The 20,967-nt window shown below is 38.7% G+C and overlaps 3 protein-coding genes across 3 annotated transcripts in view; 2 read left to right on the top strand and 1 right to left on the bottom strand.

The window, feature by feature from the left end:
- The first annotated feature begins 555 nt into the window (after window positions 1-555).
- emc7b (ER membrane protein complex subunit 7b) lies at window positions 556-3,832 on the top strand. The gene is made up of 5 exons (XM_073492681.1): window positions 556-896; window positions 2,010-2,129; window positions 2,240-2,378; window positions 2,797-2,877; window positions 3,200-3,832. The coding sequence occupies exons 1-5, from the start codon at window positions 664-666 to the stop codon at window positions 3,347-3,349; spliced, it is 723 nt and encodes a 240-aa protein (XP_073348782.1). The 5' UTR covers window positions 556-663; the 3' UTR covers window positions 3,350-3,832.
- Window positions 3,833-9,615: 5,783 nt separating this feature from the next.
- Window positions 9,616-11,437, bottom strand: chrm5b (cholinergic receptor, muscarinic 5b). Its single transcript, XM_073493205.1, has 2 exons — window positions 11,401-11,437; window positions 9,616-11,129 (listed from the first exon to the last, which is right to left on the bottom strand). Exons 1-2 carry the CDS (start codon window positions 11,435-11,437, stop codon window positions 9,616-9,618), a joined length of 1,551 nt encoding a protein of 516 aa, XP_073349306.1.
- A 688-nt stretch (window positions 11,438-12,125) lies between these two features.
- aven (apoptosis, caspase activation inhibitor) overlaps window positions 12,126-20,967 on the top strand; it is a 42,650-nt gene continuing 33,808 nt past the window's right edge. Inside the window, exons 1-2 of the mRNA XM_073492377.1 lie at window positions 12,126-12,342; window positions 15,390-15,561. Of these exons, the coding sequence (XP_073348478.1) occupies window positions 12,148-12,342; window positions 15,390-15,561 (367 nt within the window). The 5' untranslated portion in view covers window positions 12,126-12,147. The remainder of the gene's footprint in view (window positions 12,343-15,389; window positions 15,562-20,967) is intronic.

The following is a 20,967-nucleotide window of genomic DNA, read 5'->3' as shown; positions in this document are numbered from 1 at the left end:
GCAATGACTGAATTTTCATTTTTGGGCAGACATTTTGGCATAACTTGCATCTAAGTAAATATACATAATAGCTATGCGGGCAGTATCCTTGCTGATAAGTCATCCCAGCTGGTCAAACAAGTTTCTCAGCTTTTATTTTGATTAATGAAGTTTTGACTTCACTACAAAAAAGAAATGTCCATTTTCTTCTTATCAGAACAAAAGTGTGTAAATGGAAGTCTCAAATCAAATTAAAAAATAGGGCAATAACAGTAAAGGATACAGACAAACACAATAAAAATAAACAGATTAATTCAAAATGCTACTGTAACATTTATGTATGAGTATACTCCGGGATACACTCATTTATAGGTGCTATTTTAGAAAGTTGGGGGCAAGAGATTAAACATGGGTATTAAAAGAATTTGTTGTGGACAAAATGTGCAATGGACATCTTTAACCGACAGCTTTAACTTGTAATCATAACATTAATGTCCACAGAAGTACTGTGCATCATGTGTTTGTGATTGTCCGTTGGTACAATAAAGTTTTTTTGTACGTGACGTCATTTTCCGCAGAGCCAGCTGATGTGCCGAGTCTTCCGCTCCTTCTCCAAACTGCTTCTGAGTACATGTTGGCGCACAGACAGTCACACCTGGTTTTAATTCGATAAAGACAGCCGACATGTTGCACAGGGAAAGAATACCGCTGTTATGGGTTTTTATTCAGGCTGCGCTCGTCGTGGCGTGGTGTTTCACCGACATGGAAACGGGGCCTGGCGCAGGTGTATCGACACAGCCGAACGGAGATCGGTTCAAAATCGAGGGCAGAGCGATAGTTCCGGGGATTAAAACGCAAGACTGGGTCTCCACGGCCAGAATCCTAGTGGAAGGTGAAGAATACGTGGGATTTTTCAGGTAAGAAACGGCCCTAGTTATCGTTATACCCGCTAGCTAGCTAGCTAGCTAACCTGTTAGCGAGGCTATGTAGCAGTAGCATAGCCAGCTAGCTTAAACGGTAGCCTGACGTGCCACTGCTGGTAACCGCACGGCAGCTGCTGTTGGCAGATGGCAGCTCCTGACTGTCCTAGCTAATTTACAGCTTAATAATAATTTGGTTGTAACTCATGTCAACCGGGACAACAACATGGTTATTTCGCTGTTACCTGGCCTTCACTGAACTTTGATGTTAATGTCATTATAAGCTCAACCAGGCCTTTATCTCACAGTGGCTGTTACCAAAACAATCCTTGGCCACAAGAGACGTGCCTGTTACTGCAATAACAACCACTGATGTGTGGGTAGTAGTATTTTTAAGTCAAAGGCTTCACACACAATATCATAAACTTCAGTTTGATTTTTATACAGCTACATATGGTAAATGCTGTGAATTTGTCTGAGATACAAGCACAAATTTTGATTGGACTTTTTCTAAGCAGGGTTTCCTCTGAATTCAACCTTTTTCAACCATATTAAGACGATTTTCATCAGTTGCGTAGTCATAAAAATAAAAAATGCTTATCACAATTTCCTACAGCTCAAAGTGATTCCTTTTTAAATTGCTTATTTTGTCAAACCAAAGAGTCCAAAACGCATAGATGTTTAATTTACTGTCATAAATGACGAAGAAAAGCAGCAAATTGTTACTTTCTGCTTGAAAAATGACAAATGATTTATCGATTAGCATAGTAGCTGACAGATCATTGCTCCTCTAACTCTTTGGAGTTACTTGACAGCACATTTTCCCTTAGCAAATCCTCACAGTTGACCTAGATTAAGCCACTCAATCTCTAGTTTATTATATACATCTATCTCAACAGAGTTATATTGTCACTGAGGGCTGTTTCTAATATTTAGTCTGCCCTCATTGATATGAATGGGGTGGACAAAAGACACATTTAAGTGTATAATAGATAGATAGATAGATAGATAGATAGATAGATAGATAGGTGTCCATAAAGTTGACTCTGTTTCCCTTACCTGACATTCTTGAGATCAACATCTGATTGTTTTTACGTTCTCTTCTTATAGAACTGATGGCAGTTTTGCTGTGAATGACGTCCCCTCAGGATCCTACGTCGTGGAAGTTGTCAGCCCTAATTACAGATTTGAACCAGTACGTGTCGATATCACATCAAAGGGCAAAATGAGGTAAGATCTTACTATTGGTGAGAAGACAAAAAACAAGGCACGCACACAAATGTTTCATTTCGATTGAGTCCGCCTTTATTATAGTAAAGTAACCATGTGTCACTTCACAGGGCGCGTCTTGTGAACTACATCAAGACATCAGAAGTCATCCGCCAGCAGTATCCTCTTCAAATCAGGGCGAACGGCCCTCACACCTACTTCATGAAGAGAGAAACCTGGGGCTGGACAGACTTCCTCATGAACCCAATGGTAAAGAAAATAGATGATATTGCACTGAACTGATTTTTTAACAATTGTTAACAGGAATAAAGTTGCAAATGCATGTTTTCCTTCATTTAAATCACTCGCAACAAGAAATGGTGATAAAGTTAGTTGTTAAAAAAAAAAAAAGATGTGCTAAATCTGTGACAAAAGAAAATAAGTCGTATGTGACAGATCTTGGGTGCAAAGTGATGTCTTCAAATTGTTTCTTTTGTCCGACCAGCAGTCCAAACCCTAAAGACTTTTCATTTACTGACAAAAAAAGCAACAAATCTTTACATTTAAGAAGCTGGAACCAACAAACGTTAACATTTTTCCTTTACAAATGTTTGAAACAATTAATTGATTACAGTTGCTCAAGTTTGCTTCTTGCTCTTGAAATTCATTGTTTTTGTTGCTTGTGCAGGTTATGATGATGGTTCTGCCCCTGCTGATCATTGTTCTGCTGCCCAAGGTCGTCAACACAAATGACCCAGAGATGAGAAAGGTGAGGAATCCTTTATAGGCTAAAGGGTTATTTCAGATATATTGTATGCACATTGACTTCATCATGCAGTTTCTCTTCTTTCTCTTGGATACACTCCGATCCGTTTGATACAACAGTATTTACCAGCAAGTTCCTGAGAGAATAGTTTATAATGTCAAAGGAATACCTTAAATTTATGTCTTTGCCTTGTCTTGTGAGAAGACATCATAACTGTGAGAAATTGATTTTGTGTTGGAATTTTTAAAATCACTCTCTAGCGTCTGTCCCCAGCCTTCAGTTCTCCTGTGTTCTCACTGTTTTCGTTTCACTGCCATCTTCACAGGAAATTGAGCAGTCCATGCACATGCTGAGCCCCAACCCCGAGCTTCCAGACGTCTCCGAGCTCGTGACCAAATTCTTCTCTGGCTCCAAGGGCTCCAGCAAGGCAGGTGGCAGCAGCAAGGGCACGAGGCCGGCTGCCAAGAGGAGGTAGTACTATACACGTCTGCTCAGTCTGCCTAACGAAGCTTGAGTTACGCCATGGAAGCAAGATTTTTAAGTGTCATGTTTTTTTTCCTCTGGGTCTATTGTACAGTTTTCTTTATTGATAGATGTTTTGAGCACATCTTGATTTCTAATATGCTATTGAAAACTGAGAAAAAATAAGATTTTTTTTCATACTGCACTGATAAAAATTTCTTAAACCCTGCAAAAGCTGTTTTCCTTCATTTGCTCTTTTCTTTCAACATGTGGCTCTACTAGTCATCCATCTTTTCTGTGCTAACCCTACAGTGTGCATTTTCCCACTGCTGCTAATCCACTACCTGAAAGAGAACATATATACAGATATTTTCTTCTTTTTTTTTTTTTCAATTTCAGTGATGTGACTGTGAATGAAGATGAATTAAATTTTAAGACTGATGAATTCTTATTTAACTAAAAGTCTAGATAAATAAATTGCAATGCTATATAACAACTGTGTTTTTATTTCAGACCATCTTATTTGTTTTAGAGTGAACACATGGCCTTCATCATGTTTTGAATTATTGTGTGGCATACTGTCTGGCCAGAATTCACATACTGTACATTATGTGCCTAAGGTGTATAAATTAAAATGGAAATCATTGGCGGTTCAAAGGATGAAAGAGCTGTGTGGTTGCTTTCGAGATCTCTAGAGTGTAACTGGCTTTACTTTTAATAAAGCGGACAGTCAAGTCCATATAAAAGTTTGTTTGTGATAATGTCCTCAGTTCTTGATGAGTCACTCATAGTTGCTGATAGAACTGACGTAATGATGGGCGATATTCAATAACAACATCTGACAAAACGATCCCATCTGAAGGTCCAGTTTCTAGCTTTTTTCCAGATATTTCAGCCAAATGCTGTTGAGATTTTGGCGTAAGACTTAGGTTTTAACAGAGAGGTCCTTTAAACTTCCACTGAGCTCACATGTCAACAGTGACATCTCCATGACAACTGAGCAAACTCAATCTTATAATCATGTGTTGAAATGTCAGGACAAAGCTAGTAAATTGGCTTTAATTTGGGATTTTCTTTTTGTTTTTGCTATTTCAAAGACAAATAATGAATTTAGTTGCCTTACGGCAGTGCTTCCCAGATCTGAGTGGTTACAAAGGGATCAAAGGGATAAGAAAAACAAAAAATGTTTCACTCTAAAAGTTCTTTAAAGGTCCTATTTGTAAGAAAAGTTGATTTTTGAGTCTCATTCCCAACTCTTAAATTTCTGATGCTTTGGGCCTCCCACTCGTCAAATACTGACGCATTGGAATGGTGGGCGGCCCGACCTACAATCCCAATGCATCAGTATTTGACGAGTTGGGAATGAGACTTAAAAATCATCTTTTCTTACAAAAAGCACCTTTAAATCAAATGGTCTGAGAAAACACTTAAGTTGATTTGCTCCAATCTGATGTCCCCAGAAAGGCCATGTTCAGAAAGACATTTCTGTCAGTCTGAACACAGCCTCACGGAAGATCCATAAAACTTAAATGTGCTGGTATTTCAAAAAAAATGTAGGCAAAAGTCGCACTCAAGATCTGCACAGTATAGCTCATTAGATTGAATTTTACAGATCAATGGTTCGACCTGACTGATCTTCATCATGTACAATAAGGCCGTAACCTGTGGGAAGTTTGGGAACCACTGCTTGAAGGAACAAGGTTGGGGATTATGTTAAGGTGAAAAAACCTGTGAGAAGACCAGAACCAACAATGTGTGTGTCTGTTACTAAATATTTCAAACTTCACCAGCTTACCTTTGGCTCTCAGCCACATCCCATTCTATACGTGATGGAGAAAGAACATCTTATGAAAATAACCTTCAAAGGGAGACGGTACAGGTGAAAACATTTTTCTTTCACTGGTCAATTTTGAGATTTTTGGCTATTTTGCTTCTAGACTAGACACACATTTAGGTGTTAAGAAATGTATTTAAAAAGTGCATATTTAATTAGATATGCATATTTAGACAAAACATTTCTGAAAACTTGTAATACAATAATTATTCTTATGTAAGTAATTGATTCAATAGTTTTTTTGTTGATAATCTTGTGGTAAAAATTTTAGCCTGTAGTGTTTTATTTCTTGTTTTACAAAATCTTTATTGCTATCAATACTTATAGAAGAGTATAATGTAGGTGTATTTATAGAGGGGTTTGCTTTTATGTCATTCATATCATGATTTATTAACATTTTATTCCTACAAGAATTTTTAACCTGGCTTCAGCAAATGTATGCAAATCAGCTCATATTTAATAATTTATCCTTTTCATATATAACTTCAAAAAACTACGGAAGCCCTAAAGGGCCATGCATTCATACATTTTATTTCCTCCGTTTTCCCGTGATAATGAGTTAATTTCATTTGTTTTCTCGAGATCTCGAGTTATTATCTCGAAATAACAACTGCCGTTTTCCCGAGATAACGGGATCATTTTCTCGAGATCTCAAGATAATGAAACTTTGTTTTCCCGAGATAACAATATAATTAATTCGAGATCTTGAGAAAACGAAACGATAGTGTAGTATATTAAATCATTGCAGGAAACATCATTCAATGTAGCAATGTCAGAGGAGCAGGAGCATATCGATCACCACGTCACATATCTTTTCAATCAAGGCCTGACACAGGCTGAAATAGCATTATGCCTTGCTATTACAGATAATACACACATTAGTGTGCATAATCTAAAAAGACTTCAGCTATATCAGCGGCGCAATCTAAGTGAGCCTGATGTCGCCGTTAACTACATAGCTGACCAGCTATGAATTAATTTATCTCGAATTAATTATATCGTTATCTCGGGAAAACAAAGTTTCGTTATCTCGAGATCTCAAGAAAATGATCCCGTTATCTCGGGAAAACGGCAGTTGTTATTTCGAGATAATAACTTGAGATCTCGAGAAAACAAATTAAATTAACTCGTTATCACGGGAAAATAGAGGAAATAAAATGTATGAATGCATGGCCCTTTAGGGCTTCCGTAAAAAAACAATTGTCTTAATGTAAGTTATCAAATCATCCAAAAGTTTCATGGTACCACACCTGCAGTGTCTCCCCTTGTATTTTAAAAGAAAGCTCAATAATTTACTCAATCACCTGGGAACTGTAGTTTTTAGCAAATGCTAATCAAACATGAGAAATTTGTGTATTTATCAGGGACAATTTAAAACTGCAGATTTTGTAAACTGGTGGCAGCAGGACAGTGTAGGTGGGATTGTCTCATAACAAACTACCACATTAATCACAATAAAGAAACACGCCATCTAGTGGTTTAATCAGAAAGGTGCACTATGTAGTAAAGAGAAAGATTTTCACTGACTGATTTTTTTATGCCTCATCAAACTGAAACTGACCTTAAAGGACAACACAATTTCATACTGTTTTACTTTGTTTATATGTGGCGGACCCCGCCACCTTTCTAGCTTCAAACAGTATTCTGAGGACCTTATTTTCCTCTGAGAACAGCTTGTTTATTCAGTTATAGAAGAAATGAATGTTTCTGAGTGCCCCTTTAAGTTTTTGGAGGTTTATGACATTAAGTTCTATCAAACTTCGACTACACAGATGATGCTTGATCATACGATCAATTCATTGTTTGTTTTGGTCTTTTCATGGCTTGATAAGAAACATATAGATCACCGGACTTATCAAAATTGGGTCGCGCCAGGTTGTTTAAATGCAGACACTAACATGGACCGGTGAGACTTCTTACGACCCCTGGGAAGTCTGTTCTGCAACGCTCATGCTATTTGTAAATGTCATCCATGGCACATTAGTTTTATTACTCAGCTGTTGGAGCGGGTAATGATTTGCATCATTACTCAAAAAATGATTTACAAGTACAAATCAGATCAGATTCAACACATTTGATGTTTGAAATGTTCATGCTGACAAAACGTAGTATTCTGCCTTCGAGTTTGTATTTCACTGGTCATATCAGTACACACTGACTCACCTTCACAGAACTGCACAGACATACAAAGAGCACAGATTCATCCACAAAGCACTTTTGCCTCTGAGCAGAACAAAAGGCACAAAGTTTAGGGGGGGAACATTTTGACGTTACATCATTAAAAGACACAGAGGTGCAATAATTTACAACAGCATCACTCATCCATCAGAGGGAAGTCAACGTCAAATATCATGTGTCCAAGTTTTTCTTTTACAGTTATATGAATATTGACAGAAATAGAGGAGTGTGATCCATAAACAATCTCATTATATCTTGTTATAGCTGTGAAACTAATGCAGCTGTAAAAGCACAGAAATGTACAGATTAGCCCTTGAACACAAGATCAAATATCGATTGCAAGAGCTAAGATAGAAAACATTCACTAAACACTGATGTACACTAAGCAATTTACATTTACCATCTGTAAGGTGTAAAATCTGTGAAATATGTTCTTTGTACTATAAATAAACTAAACTTTGAAATGTGTAAGCCTACAATATTTCCTTTATATACAGTGCAAGTGAGCAATAGAGTAAAGGAGGATTATATGAGGTTTAAAGGACAGGTTCAGAGGTTTTACTTGCCTGCGTTACTTGTTACTAGTTCCTGTATTCAAGCCTCCTGTACACATTAGCCCTGAAGAGACTCTTCAACCGCCCAGAAGTCCCACAACCGCTTCAGTGGCTGGCAAAACAGATTTGTGTTGTAGTGAGCAGCTTCCAGGTGTGAGTTTCTGTTAAAGGGTACCGCCACCAATTTTTACACATTTAAGTGTGTTTACAGGTCTTGGGTAGTACTACGGCATATGTGAAAAAAAGTCTTTTGTGGCTCCAGAAGAAGCTGCATGTAATCTGATAAATTGTCTCCAGTGATGTCATGTCAAATTGCATTGTGGGTAATGCTAACTTTTGAAAAGCAGTCCACTGATGTAGCATCGCACTCCTGTAACACTGTTGAACTCATCATAGACGGTTATAAATAAATAATCAAAATCAATACAGCAGAACCAGCGATATCACCTTAATTATTCCACGCCTTCTGCTTCCTTTTCAAAACCTGACGCCTACATGACCCACAACGCAACACTGAGTGACATCACTGAGGACAATTTATCAGATTACAGCAGCTTCCTCTATAGACACTAAAGGCTTTATACAACTTTTTCATACATGCATTAGTACTCCCTACGACCTGTAAACACACTTTAATGTGTAAAATTGGTGGTTACCCTTTAATGTGATCAGGGTGTTCCTGGCAATAGAGCATTGCTCTCAGTGAAACTCCCCCGAATAAATAAAGGTTAAAACATTTTTTACAGTTTGTGAGTATTCTATTAAAAGAGTACTCCACCCATACTCCATCTATAACATCTTTGGCACCTACGTAGTCCTAACCTATAATGCCACTGGACCGCTGAGAGTTCAGTTGGAGATTCAGGTGTGTTATGCTAGTAGCAGCTAATGTAGCCTGGAGCCACTAGCCTCAAGCAGAGATGATGAGCAGAGGCTATAGAAGTCTGGTCACTTCATTCTTACACAGAATTCTACTCTTTTCAGTGCAGCCCCCTTTTGAGCCACAAAAGGCTAAATAAAGCTTTTTTGTGTGCAGCAGTAATCCGAGAACCTGTCATCCTGACTTTGATGCGTAAAACTAGTGAAGTTCCCCCTTTAAGATGGACTTGGGAAAATCTGAACCCATCCTTTGACCTTTAACCTTTGTAAGAATGTGTAGCCACCTTCATGAGGTTTATTTTCTGTAATGATTTGGACTAGAGCTGCAACTAACAAATATTTTCACCGTTTTTTAATCTGTCGATCATTTTCTTGATTAATCGATTAGTTGTTTGCTTTATAGAATGTCAGAAAGTGGTAAAAAGAAATGTTGATTGAGTGTTTCCAAAAAGCCCAAGATGACTCACTTCTTGCTTTGTCCAAAACCAAAAGATATTCAGTTTACTTTCATAGAGGAGTAAAGAAACCAGATTCATATTTCATACTCATATTTAAGCAGCTGGAATCAGAGAATTATGACCAATTAATTGATTATCAAAATAGTTGGTGATTAATTTAATAGTTCACAATTAATGGATTAACAGTTGCAGCTCTATCTAGAGCAGCAGTTTAAGTGCTGTGTCAGCTCGGCTCATTTTCCACCAACATTTTGTACTTCAACACAACAATCACATGCAGCACTTCATGCTGAAGATGACCATCGACTACATTATAATCAAGAAAATCCACATGTGGGCAGAAGCAGTACGTCTGCTCTAACACTGCACCGCCACATCAAGTCATTTTATTGTTGACATTTTGGTTTTGTCCACACCAGTACAGCTTGTCCTCGCCTCTCCGCCTCCTCCTCCACTGGCAGAGCAGAAGCATGCGGAAGGTCTTCTGAAAGGTCTTGTTGCAGAGGGCGTAGCACATGGGGTTGATGGTGCTGTTGACGTAACACAGCCAGTAGCCCAGGTGCCACAGGGACGTGGGGATGCAGTCGACACAGAAAGCGGAGATGAGCACCATGATGTTGTAGGGCGTCCATGTGAGGATGAAAGCCAGGAGGATGGCGCTGAGAGTCTGGGCCGCCTTTTTCTCCTTCACCAGCACGTTCCTCTTCCTCTTGGTGATCTGGTTCTTCAGGACGGGGTCCATGGGTTTGGAGGTGGTGGAGGAAGAAGGGGAGGCGTTTTTGGCTGGCTGTTCTACTTCGGGCGGGCAGGGCATTGCAATCGTAGGATTGCCATTTTTACCCTTCGAGCCAGGCTTGAACTTATACGAAATGTGCTTTTTACTGTTCTTCTTTTGAGGAGTGGCAAAGTACCGATCTTCTGTATAATCAGTCACCTGCCCGTTCTTATTACTTTGTCCACTACCTTGCTCTTTGAAAGATCCCTGTGGGGTATCTATTGAAACATGATGCTCCTCCTCTTCAGATGAGGTGTAGCTGTTAAAGGAAGTTATCTGATCTGCTTTCACCCATGCGTCATCTGATCTTGTGGTAGTTTTAGTGGCATTGCTTTGGTTCGATGAGGACCAGGAGGCCTGACTCTGGTCTCTCCTCTCTCTGGTGAAATGAAAGCATGAATGAATGATAGTTTTCTGCGGTTTAGTCCCCTCTAGAACATTCTCTGTTGCGAGCCCTTGCAGCTCTGCCAGATCTTTGGTCCGTTTCTGCGTCTCCTTGTAGATCCGACAGTACAGGATGGTCATGACAGAGACAGGGATATAGAAAGCAGCAATGGCTGTCCCAAATGTGATCACAGGCTCTGTTAAAAACTGGATCTGGCACTCGCCAGGAGCCACTTTTCGTTCTCCTACGAAGTACTGCCAGCACAGGATGGGTGGCGCCCAGAGGACAAAAGACACCAGCCATGCAAGGCCGATCATGATGGCTGCTCTCTTTGGGGTCCTTTTAGCCCTGTAAGTCAGCGGCCTCGTGATGGAGAAGTACCTGTCGAAGCTGATGACAAGTAAGTTCATAACTGAAGCATTGCTGGCTACATAATCCACTGCAAGCCAAAGATCACATGCAAGGTTTCCCAAGGACCAGTAACCCATCAGGATGTAGGTAGTGTATAAGTTCATGGACAACACTCCTATAATGAGATCAGCAAAAGCCAAACTCAGTAGATAGTAGTTGTTCACAGTCTTCAACTGGCTGTTGACTTTGAAGGACAGCAACACCAGCACATTACCAACAATAGTGATCAAGCTGACGATGGCGGACACCGAGGCGATGGTTATAGCCTCCAAAAGGCTGTGTGGAGCAGCCAGGACGAGTGATGTGTTGGGAAAAGTGCCGTTCGGAGGATCGACACTCATGATGCTGTGTTATCTGTGTTACTGCTCACAGGTCAAAGAGGGGTGCTTTCTTGTGGCTCCATTAGTTTTCCTGAAATAAAAAGAAAAATATTTATGAGACACATTTGCACACAGTTATTTTTTGTCAAATTGTTACATCAGAATGAACTCTTTTAGGTATATCCTCTCATTTTCAAGGGGTCAGAAAAAATACTGCCATATACACTAATATTAGTGTAGCAGTAGTAGTAGTAGTAGTAGTAGTAGTAGTAATATCTGTTAATCTAAAAGTGTTTAAGTCGTCCATCATCTTTGAAAACAAACAAAAAAAAGGGTTAGGGTTAGGGTTAGGGGTTAGAAGAAGAAGAAGAAGAAGAGGAGGAGGATATTAATCCCTTTATTGGGAAATTCAGTGTCACAAACACATGCACAGAATCTATACATATGCATTAAGCAGGGAAAGATCTCTAAAGACATGAATGAACAAATGCATATAAATGTACTGAATTATTTGCACATTTTTGTTTAAATCAGAATGAAATTCCTAAAAACTATTAAAATTTGATTTATTAAAAAAAACTCAAAATGTGATATAATTCAAGAGAGCCAGTGAAAACAATAAAAACATAGATTTTAACATATCTATTTTGTACATTGTTCTGTTTTTTTCTTCTTATTTTAATTTATTTCATACATATTTACATTCCTAACAGAATAGACCCTTGATGTATTGTCCTGTGGTGTAGGCCTAATTACATATCTTGAATTGTTATGTTATTCATACTGTTGTTTGCTTTCCAATTAAAACATTTTTAAAAAATGTTTACATTAAATTGTGGAAAGTAACTGATTATTGTATATACTTTGGTCCACACATAAGTGTGAAAATTATTTGTTTCTAAATGGGACCCGGAACTATCGGACGCCATTTTGTCGTGGGACACCATTCAATGTAACGCTCATTCCGTTCGACTGTTTGGTGTCACACGCTCAACTGTCCGGCCACAGTTGACAGCAATGGAGGGCAGACCGAACAGAGGCAGAGGAGGCAGCTGGAAAAGAGGCGGCCGGGGTGGAAGCGACAGCGACAGTCATGGCGCTGAACACCGCGGCAGAGGCAGAGGAGGCCACCACCGCGGCCGGGGGAAAAGAGACCACTACCGCGGACGTGGACGCGGGGGAGGCGCCCATGCAGGAGAGTTCCATCACCGGGTAAAGACAGCATGGGAGTTGGGTCCCACAGGCGGCCCCGTTATCCCGCTCTGCCAAACCGCATTGAAAAAAAGCTTTCAGCAGTCATTTTCTACCTGCGTCACTAAGAAACCGTACTCGTAATTCTTGGACGATGGTGTTAAACTTAGTAGAAGTCACTCTTTAATTCGGCGTAATTAGCACTGCTTTTAATGTAGTTGACAGCACCAAAGTACTCGGTAGAGACTGGGAACGAGCTTTATCACAAGCAGAGCCTGATGTGACTTTTTACACAGTACAAATGGCCACAGTGCCATGACACTGGTTGACTGCTGTGGGTTTGTCTCTGCATCATCACATTCACACTTCTCTACTTACATGCATAATGCACATAATGAGATTCTGTCAGTACCTATTGAGCTCAGCTGTGTTTCCACCCAAAGTAACCATTTTCCAAGAAGTTAAAAAGTTCCTTCAACCTGTTGTCGTCTGCATTTCCCTGTCTGAAGACCCCTGATGATTAGTGATGTCTGTTGTTACACATCATTTTTACGCATGACCAAGCATGGAACATAATCAGAACTTCACGTCATGATTAAACTGGCCAAAATAATTGTGATTCATGATATTATCGCCATAATTAAAAAATAAATATGCTAAAAACTCAACATAAAGTGGCGCTAACACATGGACAGGAATCACTTGACCTTACATTTTTTTAAGGAAGAAATATTTTGGTTGCATCTCAGATAGATACAACACATTTTTGGTTAAGATCTTTAAATGAAAAACAAACAAAGCAGAAAATTGTAGGACTGTACGTCAGCGAGCGAAACCTTTTTTGTTACGTCTCTTGTGTAAGGATATTAACGATTATCTCGATAAAGGAAATTCAAAATGATAAACTTATCCAGAGTGTTTGTTATCGCGATCTGTGATAAAATCTTTTATTGTCCCATCCCTACGCGTGACTATAAATTATTTAACCTGCACTTCATCATCGCTCCATCTGTTATATGCTTTCTTCTATAACTCCATGTTGATGTGTCCAAGTACAACGAACAAAAAACAAAGTGGTTTGTGTCCCCAAAACTTAATTTAGACCCTGGACCCTGTGGTGAAAATGCACTGACTTCCTGAAAAGTTTCCTAGTCCCTCTTTGGAAACGTGGCTTTGGACCGATAGAAGGATGAAGCCTTTTTTGGTGTATCATCATCGGGAATACACTTGGAATGTCTTCCACGGCACTGTAACACTATCACCATATGATCTGGGCCTCGGATATGACACTAGAGAGTTCAGCTTAATTTCCACCAGGATTTTCAGTCAGTTGATGCTCCCTCCACGTTAACTACAGAATTAGAAGGAAAACAATAGGGGCTCTTTGATTGCAATCATACAAATCTCCTTTGGTACATCGGGGCTCCGTGATTGCAATCATACAAATCTCCTTTGGTGCATCCGTAGCTACCATGGGGGTCTTTGATGACTATGTTGTGTTTTGACAAGGGACCAGAAAAAACTTTTTCCTTCTGACTGACAGATCTCCTGTTGCACATTTCCATGACAACATTGTTCAATGTTTGTGCAGCTTTTGTGAAGAAATCTATGACTCAGACGAATTTTAATGAGTTCAGCTTTGGCACGGACGTCAATTCTTCTTCATACAGTGTGACGTGCCACTTGACTCTTTTGTTATGCTTAGCAACCAATCATGAATAAAAGCTACATGTTAATGGTCAGCGGAGGGGTCCTTAGTAATCCATTGTGAAAATGAAGAAAAGATGTCTTGAGTTACTTTTTCCCATAAATCTACCGATTCTGTATGTTGTGATCTAAAACCAGCTGAATGATACCAAAGAATTTTATTTAAAATACAGTTTGTTTCTGGAAAGATTTCACATTTCACATGTGATGTAATGATGGAACAGTTGGTGCACAACGAACATTTCCAGGACAGATTTTTTGAACAGTCCTTTTCTTCACCTCTTCATATGACACCTGCTGTTTTACATCTTTCAAGGTGACGTCATCAATAGGAAAAAGGTAGAAAAGAGGAAGATGTGAAAATACCTGCACACTGTCTCCTAAGGACTGTAGAGGACCCTGTGTGGTCCAAACATACATGTAGAATAACATAAGAACTGGGAGCTGCAGTGTCATTGGCGATCCAGTCAGCTTTGCAGCCTGTTGCCATTTCCATCTGCTTTCACGTCTCCATATTGAATGAATAAATTAACTAAATGTTTTGTCCTGTGTTCTCGGTAGTAGCTACTCTGAGGAAAACGGAAAGGGACATGTTTGTCTTTGCAACGGTGCCGCTAACAGTGATGCCACGTGGAAACGCTAGCTGTCTATTCTCACTTTAAGGATGTGAGAATTACTTGATTATCAAAATAGTTGCCAATTATCTTTCTATCCCAACATTGTTGAATTATGAATGCAAGGTATTTCCAAAATACAGCTTCTGTTTGTCTTAAAGTATTTTGTTTTATTATGTTTTGCTTGTGCTTCGCTTACTGAAGCTCCAAGTAAATTGATTAAATTGGCATGGAGCAAAGCGGATTAAAGCTAAAGGCCTCAGTACACAACAAAATAAAGTGTTTATTGGACCGTCTAAAAGCGTCTGAAACCCCTTGAGGGAAGGGTTTGAACTTTTATCTCAGGCTGTCTTTTTATCGTTCACACAACTAAATGCCACAAATGCCTTTGAGGAGGGGCTGTCCGAAATAGCGCACCCATTTGTACAATTTGTTATGTCTCGTCTCTCTATCTCCGTAGGATTTTGCTTGGCTTACAGTATGTACATTTGAAACAAGTCTAAAGACTTTAAAGGATATGTTCACCTCAGAATGAAACTTAAGTCATCATCTGCTCAGACAAGTAGACAATGACTTTTGGGTGAACTTATCCTTTAATCTTTGGTCATGATCTGACAACTGCACATGATCGAGTTTGTTTTGAAGCATGCTAAGACCTTGAAACTCCGAGCTTAGCATGTGACATATGAAAACCACTCTTGGTATCACTTTAATGAATCAAACATTCCTCATTGTGCTCTGTTTTAGGAGCGAGATGAAGGGGACAACTTTCAGGAGGAAGAGAACAGGATGGAGGTGTTCTCCAGGAGGAAACTGGAGTCAAACTGGGACCGTTATGCAGAGTCAGAGAAGCAGGAGCCTGATGATGACACGCCCACTCAGAGAGGAACGGACTACCATGTCCTGCTGGAGTCAGCAGGTAAGGTCTGGTCTTGAAACGCTTGACGAGGTTGTGTTTGTTTTGCCTGCTGCACCTGTAGTGCCCAGTCAGCCTTTAGCAGGAGAGACAAGTCAGGCATCTCAACTTCCCAAAACAACTGAAATATTCTTATGATGCTTAGTTTTTTGGGCTTTGATTTGTGTACTTAAATGGAGAATTATGTAAATCAGCACAGAAATGCGACAACATCCTCGCGGGAAAATGTCAAATCAGTAGGCGATTGAATTTTTGGACGTCTTCAGTCAGTTTCTGGGATTGAAAGAGTAAGCACGAGACGAAGAAATAAAGCCAATTTCCTCCACCATCTGGCTTCAGTTTGCTTAATAAAACGTTGGCTCTTGTTACCAGTAATGATGAAACCATCTCTTGATTAAAGGAACAGTACAAAGGGATGCTTCTTTTGAGTCGATTTTTAATTTGTGCCTTTCTGAGATATGACATAGAAATACTCCACTCAGTGTAATCATACTGTTGTGATTTTTTCTCTGTATCCTAATTATTTGAAAAGGAATTGTCTGTTGTCTTGTGTGTGGACACTGCTCTCAGCTGGCTGCATCGTTTCCTGATTTCGGCCTCAGTGGTCTCATCCTGTTGATATCTATTTCCCCAATGGAACAAGTAAAGAAAGTAAACAAGCTCAGTGCTGTCTTACTAGAGCAGAGAGAGATATCTTCATATTTAGGACTGATTCTCATATAACAACCTCACTGGGGGGATGTCACATTTAGCTCACAAAGCTCATATAAGTCATAAAGTAACTGGCATTTTAATATAATATCTTAACACATTATGTAAATGATTGTTAACAGGAATTAAGGTGCAAATGCTTGTTTTTCTTCATTGAAATCTCAAAAAATAAAATAAATTAATAACTAACTTTCAGGCGCACCAGTGCAACCATTAAAAATGTTGAGTGCCACTTGACAGATATTTGGGTGCATGGGCAGCCAGCACGCTGGTGCCCCGGGCTTGTGGCTTTCTAGCAATTGTTTAAGAGTAACTTCTGACTAGATTTTAGGAAAAAGGAAAAACAGCTTCACTGGCCTGTATGTGTTAAAAGGTATAGACCAGGAGTTTTCAAAGTACGATACTGTGCAGGATTTTTAACACAGGAGAATATATATAATTGAAAAAGGAGAGTGTCAGTGTACAAGGGATAGGAAACGTGTCGATGAGACATTCAGAGCCTTAGTAATGTCAAAAAAGTATTGATCACTGGATTTTCATTGATGGCTTTGTCTTACTTCAATTTTGGGGGTAATCATGCTCATAGTTGTGGACTTACATTTCCCATCATTTGGAGAGAGTTAGCTGAGGGCTACAACTTGAGCCCAAGTTTTTAGCCTTTGTTTCATTTTGCAAATTTGCCCCCTTAAAAGTATGCCGAATTATCTATTAGCTGTTCCTTTTTAAAATGTATCCGTGTATGAACTGAACTATGGCAAGATTAGTTCATTACGAAGGAAAACTTAAAAATGTGATGATTCTTTAAGGGAGTTCTATAATAGTTAAAGGAGTGTCTTTTTTCAGTCTTTTCTGAATTTATAGCAGTTTATTCACTACGGACATCAGAGATAATAATATCCTTGTAAAGTGTAAGACAAATCTGGTGTCACTTAACGATCCCTTTCACACAGTCTCATTTCAGCATGGCTGAGTAAATTTATTGACATACGGCTACAGATAGTAGTACGTCACTATACTAATAAGTGTCGTTGTGGTTTAAACGTTTTAAAATGCTTTCGTCTCGTATCGTCGTGTTGGCTCATTTGAATTTTATAAATCAAGAGGATGTGATGTGGGTATTAAGATACCATTATTTAAACGAGGGTCACACCAACACGTTAGCCTTGTTGTAATTAACCAGCATAAATCGGTGATTTTGCATTTTAGTGATGTGATTTAGTTTCAGTTTTTCCAAGAATGGCATATAAATGAACTGAAAAGTATGTAAATTAGACCTTTTTTTTCATCATCCATTTATATTTTGGTAAATTGGTTCTTTTAAAAGGTTGTTGTGGGCGGAAGTTTTCATATTTTGGTGGTTGGTATGGTTTAAAGCTGCATTATAAACATTTTAATATGTGGGATCGGACCGATGATGACTTTGTTTAATGTGGTCGCTCACAGTTACATACATATTGAGAATTACCAGCCAACTCTGCAGTTCCCCCCAGCTCTATGGTGTATTTAAGTGTTTTTGTGCTCTTTGTTGTTACTGTTTTGGTTCAGTCTCACAGCTCTCAGCAGGGTTATTTTCAGCTGCAACTAGCAGCCATGAAGAAGCTTCAACAACCTACCCATCCAACACTAAACAGCCAAAGTTAGTGACCATCTGGTAAACATAGTGGAGCATTTAGCACCTTAACAGCCAGATATTTTCCTCAGTAGCTGCAAAGTTGGAACGAATATTGGACTTGAATTCATCAGGTGGCCATTAAACACAACTCCAATTGAATGCTCATTTTGCTCTACGTTGACTTGATGTGCAAATGCGCAATTGTTTACTAACATGTTTGCCATTTCCACTTCAAAAGGTGATAATACGTGGCTTTTGTGTTTACAGCTTATCATGTTGCCTCCAAGTGGAAAAAACAACAGTTAAGTCCAGACACAGCAGGCAAAATCATAGTTTTTTAATGCACTGGTCGAGATTTTGGGCTGTTTTGCTCCCAGAACACACAAATAAATTGTCTCAATGTAAGTAATCAACTGGAGAAGTTTCATGGTGATATCTGTATGTTTTTTTAAAAACATACAGATCGGGCTCTAGTGGTTTTTGTCGTTGTTTTTTTTAAGCTATTTATCCGTAGTGTCTTATGTTTTGTAAAATGCCACATATTTATAGACAAAACTATCTTTAAAGGCCCCTTTCCCCCTCAAAATTAGTTCATTTTTTCACACAGTGAGCCAGAAATTTCCACTTCAGTAGTTCTTACATACCAAACTTACCAATTTTATTCACATCTATACTCTGAAGGTTTTACATGGAGGCTTGTTCATATGTGATTCATAGTCTGAGTTATATATCATTTTTATTTTATTTATTAGCTCAGTTGGTAGAGCATGCACCCCATGTACAGAGTCTGCATCATCACTGCAGTGGCCCAGGGTTAAAATCCGACCTTTGGCCCTTTGCTTCATGTCCTCCCCTCTCTCTCTCATTCCATTTCTTGTCACTGCTCTAAACTGTCCTATCCAATAAAATCATTAAATGGCCAAAATATGTGTTATAATAATAATAAAAAACTTTAGACTCTAAAATGGCAACAATGTTGAGATTTCTGTTCTCGAAATGTGTGCAATAAGCACATTTTTAATTAGATTATACCTCATTTGCATATTTAAACATACAATCTCAGAAAACTTGTAATACATAAAACAGTTGTCTTAATGTAATTAAAGCAACTGGGGAAGTTTCATGGTGATATCTATTAGTTACATTTTTTTTTTACCCTATTCACCTGTAGTGTCTTGCCTTAGTGCAGCTTTAAGTGTTTCAGAGGTTTGAGTGTATGGAAACATAATACAATTCTAAGAGGATCTACTTTTTAAATTATTACAACATCTGGCAATACAATGAATACATTTACAAGATATTGAAAAGTCAACTTAAATATCAACTATTAGCAACTTATGTCTTCAAACGTCAGTTTTAGTTATGGAAACCCACATTTGTCAGGCTCTTATTTAAGCAAGTTAAAGATGCCATATTTGGTACAAAACTCAAATTTGTTGACTTCAATATGCTATTACAAACTCCCTGAGCAAGAACTTGATGTTATTTAGCGTAAGGTCTGATCAGATTTCTTTAATTGGCAAGGCTTGATGAGGTTTTAGTGAAATATCAAGGAGCTGACCTTCACAATCTGTGCAGGACTTTGGCTTGCCTGTGTTTTTGGAGGAAGTTATGAAGCCATTTTTAACACACGATGAGTGTTTAAGCTGCTGACTGTTTTTATAGGCTTGTTGTGTTTTTTCTCACGCCATTAGAGAGTCAGAGAGTGTTGCAGCAGCGTGTCTCTCTTCTCTTGTAGCGTAAATGCCAAAGGTTCTCCTGTGAGTTGTTTGACTCTCTGTGTTTTGCCCACATTGTCAGATTAGTCATGCCGTGCAGCAAGAGGCTGCTGCTCTCTAGAGGATACTTAATTGTACGTGGGAGTCGATGCTTTCAAGAGTCTTTTTTCTGGCCAATTAAGGTAGCCGTGAATTCAGGAATCCGCCACAGAAACCTCCCCTATTGTATTATAGAATACTTCTTATTGTGGAGCTTATATCATCATCACTTTTTGTATCCAAGGTGTTGAAGTGTCAGGGTATTCAGTTTGTTTTGTTTGATTGGGCAGGATGTACAGGTCGTAAGTATGTGCCAATGTTATGTATTTCAGGATAGAAATTGCCTAGAGCAGCAATTCTTACGGGATTCAGAATCCCAGAGCAGAGAGTTCAAGAGCAGAGCTTTACCTACAGTGTTGGAGGCGTTAGACGTGAGTGAGATTATGGGCTGATTTCACAACATTCTAATCAAAGGTACAATGTTTTACCTGTGCCACAAAGTCATCATCTAACTACAAGGGTGCTGCCAGTCATAAGGAGTCACTTTATCTGATAATGTTGCTGTTCACTTTTGTTGGAGCTGAGCACATATGAGCAGCCTAAAACAAGACTGTATAAATATATATCTGAGTGGGCTGGGATTGTTTTGTTTCTGACATTAAAGGGCAGAAAGGATTGAAGTTTTGTTAAAGTGAGACCATCTAACTTTAGAAAGAGGATCTTTACAGCTGAAACCAGTCAATTAATTGATAGACAGAAAATTAATAACAATTTTCATAATAATTTTTTAAGCCACAATGACAAAAAAATATTTGGTTCCAATTTTTCCTCCTTGTTTTCCATGATATCAAACTTAATATATTTATGTTCTGGACTGTTATTCAGATCAAACAAGGATAAACAAATGAGATGTACATTTTTCACTATTTTCTGATTTTGTAAGAGCAGGGATGCCCCAAATGTTTTGCTTGCAACAAAGTTAAGTTTAAAGCAAGCACCTGTTATATTTTATTGTTAAGATGCAAAATAGTCTAGAATCCCGACTCCCTTTACTGTTTAAATTCTAGGATTTCATTCCATAATATTACTTATATTACATATTTTTTTTTACTTATTTTTCCAAAGTACCTTACAATAAATGCATTCACTCTGGTACAATTATTTTCATTGGTGATTTATCTGTTGATTACTTTCAAGATTAATCGAATGAATGTTTGGTCTACAAAATGTGTCAAGTGTTGAGAACTCTCGATAGGTGCTTCCCAAAGCCACAGATGATGTCCTCAAATGTCATGTTTCAACACACTCTCAAACCTTAACGGCTGAGAA

Source organism: Pagrus major, chromosome 22, assembly GCF_040436345.1.
Source record: "Pagrus major chromosome 22, Pma_NU_1.0".
Taxonomy (NCBI): Eukaryota; Metazoa; Chordata; class Actinopteri; order Spariformes; family Sparidae; genus Pagrus; species Pagrus major.
The sequence above is the reverse complement of the archived record's forward strand: the minus strand, read 5'-3'. Positions and strand labels throughout refer to the sequence as shown.

Bases quoted from the DNA above. Each gene is read 5' to 3' on its own strand.
- emc7b (XM_073492681.1), top strand. From the start codon at position 664: ATGTTGCACAGGGAAAGAATACCGCTGTTATGGGTTTTTATTCAGGCT. The intron at 2,130-2,239 runs GTAAGATCTTAC...GTCACTTCACAG, and splicing joins ACATCAAAGGGCAAAATGAG to GGCGCGTCTTGTGAACTACA. The intron at 2,878-3,199 runs GTGAGGAATCCT...CCATCTTCACAG, and splicing joins ATGACCCAGAGATGAGAAAG to GAAATTGAGCAGTCCATGCA.
- chrm5b (XM_073493205.1), bottom strand. From the start codon at position 11,437: ATGGACGACTTAAACACTTTTAGATTAACAGATATTA. The intron at 11,130-11,400 runs CTACTACTACTA...ATCCTCCGAACG, and splicing joins TTTTAGATTAACAGATATTA to GCACTTTTCCCAACACATCA.